Source organism: Delphinus delphis, chromosome 6 (assembly GCF_949987515.2).
Source record: "Delphinus delphis chromosome 6, mDelDel1.2, whole genome shotgun sequence".
NCBI classification, from domain to species: domain Eukaryota; kingdom Metazoa; phylum Chordata; class Mammalia; order Artiodactyla; family Delphinidae; genus Delphinus; species Delphinus delphis.
Window position 1 is genome coordinate 1983657 of NC_082688.1, and position 5381 is coordinate 1989037.

General features: G+C 63.8%; 1 protein-coding gene across 1 annotated transcript; it reads right to left on the bottom strand.

Annotated features, from left to right (window-relative positions):
• Nucleotides 1-698: 698 nt before the first annotated feature.
• On the bottom strand, nt 699-5092 carry LOC132426852 (beta-lactoglobulin-2-like). Its single transcript, XM_060013646.1, has 6 exons — nt 4997-5092; nt 4382-4521; nt 3628-3701; nt 2174-2287; nt 1228-1353; nt 699-757 (listed from the first exon to the last, which is right to left on the bottom strand). Exons 1-6 carry the CDS (start codon nt 5090-5092, stop codon nt 699-701), a joined length of 609 nt encoding a protein of 202 aa, XP_059869629.1.
• Nucleotides 5093-5381: the final 289 nt, after the last annotated feature.

Below are 5381 nucleotides of genomic sequence, written 5' to 3' on the forward strand. Positions count from 1 at the left end.
CTGGTCCCTGTGGATCCGCCCACCCACAGAGCAGCCTGAGGCCCCCACCCACCCTGGAGCTCTGACACACCCCCACCTCCAGGGAGGGCAGGAGGTACCAAGACATTTCTTTTTCAAGAAATTTAAATGAAAATGTATGATTTTCAGGGTGAGCTGTCCCACCAGCAAACAGGGTTTCCGCAGCCCTACGACGACAGAGGTGGGATGAATAGTAAAGGGAAATTGTGTCCAACACCGCCTGACACAGACAAGGCGTCCCGCTGGGGCCCCGCTGGGCTCAGGGCTGGGTCTGGAGGAGGTACCAGCTTTCCCATCCCTGCGTCACCGCCTGAGCCGCCCGGGTCCCCAGCCCACGCGCATCGGCCAGGAAAGACTCAGACAGGAGTGCGCACTGGTTCATGCCTTTATTGCTGAAGGAGGAACGCCCCCGAGCAGGAGACCCCAGGTGGGGCCCGGAGGGGCCTGGGTCCCAAGAGGGGTGACCTTGGTCCTGGTGCCTCCTGACCCTGCTGGTGGGGGAGGTGGGGGTGATGTCATCTGTCCCCAGAGGGGCCAAGGCTCCCGGGCCCTGAAATGGACACGGGGCTCTCCTGTGATTCCTGGGGAACCTGCTGGACCCTCGCCAGCGCCCCCTCCCCGGGCTGGGCCTGGGGGTGCAGGACGGCCCCTCCTCGGGAGAGGGACCCCCACCTCCCCCCTCAGGTGGAGTGTCTGTCACCGGTGCCCGCTTCCGGGGCCTCCACCTTGGCCCTCGGCCCTGCCCAGAGGGAACAGGGGGAGGTCAGCAAGCGAGTGAGGCCAGGACACAGGAAACGACCTCCCCAAAGGCCACCCCTCAAGAGTGGGCACGCGGCCAGCGGCTCGGCAGTCGCCAGGAGAGACCCCAGCTTCCAGCCATTCCCGCAGGGGGACCCCAGGGCCTGATGGGGGAGCCCGGGCCCCACCAAGACCCCCACCCTGTGCACATGCCCAGGATGTGGGGCAGGGGGGTTACGTTACCCCCAGGGCGCCGGCAGGAGCTCACCTAGACGCGGCACTGCTCTGTGGGGGAGGGAGAGCCGTGCGGAAGGGTCAGGACGGGACTGGACGCCCCGGGGACAGAGGGGTCTGGCAGGGGGTGGGGAGGGGGCCCACCTCGGGGGCGCTGCGCCCTCACCCCCTTCCTCCCGGCAGCCGTGGGGAGAATGGGGGTCCAGCAAGGGGGGAAGATGCTCCCCTGATTCTCACCCTGGGCAGGGCTAAGTTCACCCTTCCTCTGGCTCAGGTCCAGGTTGATCCGCATGTGCTCGGGCAGAGACTCCAGGACTCTTTCGAATTTCTGCAAGACCTCGTTGTCCACTTGCAGGGTCCTGGCTGTGGGGGAGGGGTCAGTCCCTGGGGGCATCCCCGCTCCCCCCGCCCCCCGAGAGCTCGGGGACCCTGAGGCCCCCCCCCCGCCCAGGAGCGAGCGCAGGAAGGAGGCACTGATGCGCTGGGATCTGTAGAGCTTGGTCTAGCCCTGCTTCCCAGGGTGGTCTGCAGGGCCCCGCCCCCTGCCCTCCAGGGCCCCGCCCCCTGCCCCCCCGGCCCATCCCCCTCCTCCTCCTCCCGGGGCAGCGCTGGGGGTCTGCACGGTCACAGAGGAGAGGCACCCGCCTCGCCCCTATCCTGGTCTCCCCCAGTCCCCCTGGGCTGACTGACTTGACCAGGAGCCTCCACTGCCCGCCATGGCCACCTTGGGAGCATCGCCCGTATATTTACTTTGGTCAGAAAATCTCCCTTTAAAGCTGGTTGCATAACTGAAAGTGCTCTGAAGTCGTTAAGAATCTCCTCCTATAAGACTGTTGATGAATATTAGCTACTTGTACCAGCTGGTCGGTGAGGCCCCTCCACGCAGGGAGAAACCCCCGAGCCTCCTGTGTCAGTCCCGCTGGCCTGTCCTGGACCTTGTCCCAAGCATCTCCTGCCCTGCACGTCACCCCACATCTGGCGGCCAGTGTCGGGCGCCACGGCTGGGACCTTCGCTAGCATGACCTGTAGGGGCCAGCGAGGCAGCCCCTCTCCCCCTCCTCCCACCAGGGGCCAGGAAGGTGCGGGGGAGTCTTGAGCGTCCCTTATTCACAGCTTGACCAAAGGCCACGTCTCTGACGAGGAGTGGCCCCTCTGGACGCGCCCCACGGGGTCAGCCACGTACACAGGAACTGGCACATCGCGCCGTGCTCATCGGTGGGCGTGGGGGCCTCCATGCAGAAGATCATGTAGGTGGTGTAGTCTGTGTCCAGCACGGAAATCTTTCTTTCCCCGTGATCTGGAAAAGGGGCCGAAATGAAGCCTGAAATCTTGTCTGAGTCCCTCCACCATGTCCGTCGGGGCACCCGGATCATCGCCTGGGAGCGCTCTTTCCCACGGCAGCCACTGGGCTCGGAATATCTGCTCCCGGACACCGAGGGGACGCCCTCCCTACTGGGTGCCAGAAACCCACCACCGGCAGCACAAGTTTTATGGACCCCCAGTGGGGACTCTCCGAGCCGCACCGTCTGGGCGAGACCAGCCCGTCCGCACTCAGGCCGAGACTGGAAACAGCTCTTAAATGTTGATGCTACAGTGAAGCCGCTGTCCATGCCTACTGCCCGCTTGGCCAAACTCTGCTCCCCTATGTCCTGGACGTGGCATTAATTCAGTCACTTATTCATCCACACCCCCAGGCACTAAATCCCAGCTAGCCCCCCTCGATGGGGCAGGCTCCCAGGTCTGTGAGCGATCAAAAAGATGCCAGGATTGGAGCCCCACTGGAGTCTGGGGTTATACGCGACACCAAAGAGTGGAAGAAAGAAGGGACGATATTTCAAGAGGAGGGGCAGCGACGCCTCTGTCCTTCGGGGGGAGAACGTGGAGACCCCGCACCCTCGGGGCCCTTGTCCTGGCTGGATTTACATGATGGTGATGGAGGGAAGGCTCTTTGGAAAGTCCTGCCGATTTCCCAGGTAGACCTGAGGCCCTGCAGGTGAGGAATGAGAACCTCGGGCGTGGGGCTAGGTGGCTCCCCGCCCCCATCTGCTGCTGGGCCCAGATGTGGCAGGATGAGACTGTCCCCACCCCACCTACTGCCTCTCAGAAAGAGGACGTGACAAAAAACAGACTGTGGATTAGAGATGGGGCTGGTGGGCCCTGGGGGTGGGGCGGATCTGAGGGCCCAGGGATGTGTCCCAGGGAGGCTGCCAGGGCTGGGGTGAGGGAGGTGAGGCCTGGAATGTTCCAGAAGCAGGGTTCAGGCTGGAGAGGCAAATGCACAGTGTGCCTGCCCACAGGTCTGGTTTGTTTGGATATTTTTAAGGAGCCCCCGAGAAACGTGTCCCCCCCCAACCCACCCCTGGGTGCACAGGATACATACCCGCTTCCTTCCATCTACACCAAGCAGGGGGTGCAGAAGGGGCAGGAAAGCATGGGGATCCCAGGCCTTGTCCCTCTGAGAGTACCTTCCACAGGGTGGGAGAAGCAGGGCCTGGTGCACAGGACGAGGCCACACACTCAAGCCCGACTCCTGCTGCCCAGATGGTGGGATGGCGAGCGTCTCAGAGCGTCAGGTGACGCCCCGCATGTGCTGGGGTTACCCCAAGGGAGCATGGGGCCCGGGCTGGGGGCACTCACCGTCGACCTTGAATACAGCAGGGTCCTCGGTCTTCTGAGCCAGGATGGTCTTCTCAACACACTTTTGGTTTTCCCTGAAAAGCCAGATGGTGGTGGGGGTCATTCACAAACCCTGCAGAGGGACAGGAGCTGTGCTCCGGGAAGTGTCCTCAGGGCAGGAGGACACCTGGGCCATCCAAAGCACCGTCACCAGGTGCTGGCCTGAGTGGAAGAGGCCCTACTTGGACCCAAGCGGGTGACTCAGGAAGTTGACAATGGGGCAGACAGAGTCAGCCAGGAACCCCACAGGAGAGCTGGCTGGTGGCCGAAGGCATGTGGCAGCTCAGAACTGACCCTGTCTGCATGGGGCTTTGGACACAGTGTTTCCAAGAATACTGGTCTCATCATGACCCAGAATTCCCCGACGCCCCGGCTCCCCCACTCTGGGGGCAGGTGGGGCTCATGGTGGAAACTGCCCAGGCCCTGAGGACCCAAGCCTGCAGCTGCCCAGTGGCTCCACACAGGCCTCTCCCCACACTGACCCCGGGGCCGCTCTGTAGCCGCCTCTTGCCCCACAGCCCCTGGGCAGGGCTCCAAGGGGACCGAGAACCTCCAAGCCCTGTTTCCCCGTCCCTGGGGCCCCGGCCCCGCCCACAGTGCAGCTGGGGCCCACCTGGAGCCCTGCCCACCGCCCACCAGTCCTGGAGCTGCCCCCGCTGGCCCGCAGCCCCGGGGAAGGGGTGGTGCCGTGTCACGGCGGGCGGGGCTCACCCACCATTTCTGCAGGATGATCTCCAGGTCGCCCTGGGGGGTGGGCCTCAGCTCCTCCACGTTCACTCTCAGGGGGCCGCTCTCGGCATCCAGGAGGGAGATGTCGCTGGCCGCCATGGCCACGGAGTGCCACGTCCCTGCCACCTGGGGAGGGACCTTGAGCTGCACTCCGGGAAGGGGACCCTAGCCCCACAGTGGGCTCTCAGTCCCGCCTCAACCGGGCCACGCCGAGTCTCCTATGTGCCCGGGTTTCTCAGGAAGCGTGATACGCTAGGGTTCCAGGTGCACCTGGGGATCACCAGCTCTGTGATGACACCTGAGTGGGGAGTTCTTGCATATTTGGAACAACCCCCATCTCTGCCGAACCCCCAGCGCAGTCCTAAGTCAGCCCCCATCCAGGTGTGGCAACTTCGAGGACGACTCCACCCCGGGAGGGAGAGGGAAACAGGAGCATCTGGGAACCAAGTGGCTGGAGAGAGACAAGTCCCTCCAACATCTGGGGGATGAAGTGGTCCCCCAATGCTATGGCCTCATTTTGACCCGTGTTAGACTTCTGCGGTCCAGGCTTTCCTGTGCCCTCGCAGCCCCTGACCCCAGCCCCCGGGGCCCACCCCCATACCTCTCTTATGTCCAGACCCTCCACTTTATTGGGAATGTGGGCAGCCTGGGCGCCACACACGAGGGCCAAGCCCAGGGCGAGCAGGAGACTCTTCATGGCTGCAGCCGTGGTGGCACTTCTGAGCTCTGGAGAGAAGGGAATTCCGAGGCAGAGGGCTTGGGGCCTTATATAGGAGGAGGCCATGCGGTTCCCCGAATGCCCTGTGACTCATCCTTGGGGCCACGAAGACACTGTCTTCCAGGACAGCCTGAGGCCCGCTTTCTGTGACAGTATCACTGACTTCCATCCGAGGCCAAGCAGGAAGGTGCCCTGTGTCCCTGGGCCTGGACAGTTCCTGCTTGGCCCCAGGCAGGAAGGGTCTAGGGTGTGGGTCCAGGCTGGCCGC

Excerpts from the sequence above, each read along its gene's own strand:
- LOC132426852 (XM_060013646.1), bottom strand. The coding sequence starts at position 5,092 with ATGAAGAGTCTCCTGCTCGCCCTGGGCTTGGCCCTCGTGTGTGGCGCC. Across the intron at positions 3,702-4,381 it reads GAGATCATCCTGCAGAAATG|GGAAAACCAAAAGTGTGTTG; the intron begins GTGGGTGAGCCC and ends CTGGCTTTTCAG. Across the intron at positions 1,354-2,173 it reads CGCGATGTGCCAGTTCCTGT|CCAGGACCCTGCAAGTGGAC; the intron begins GTACGTGGCTGA and ends CCTCCCCCACAG.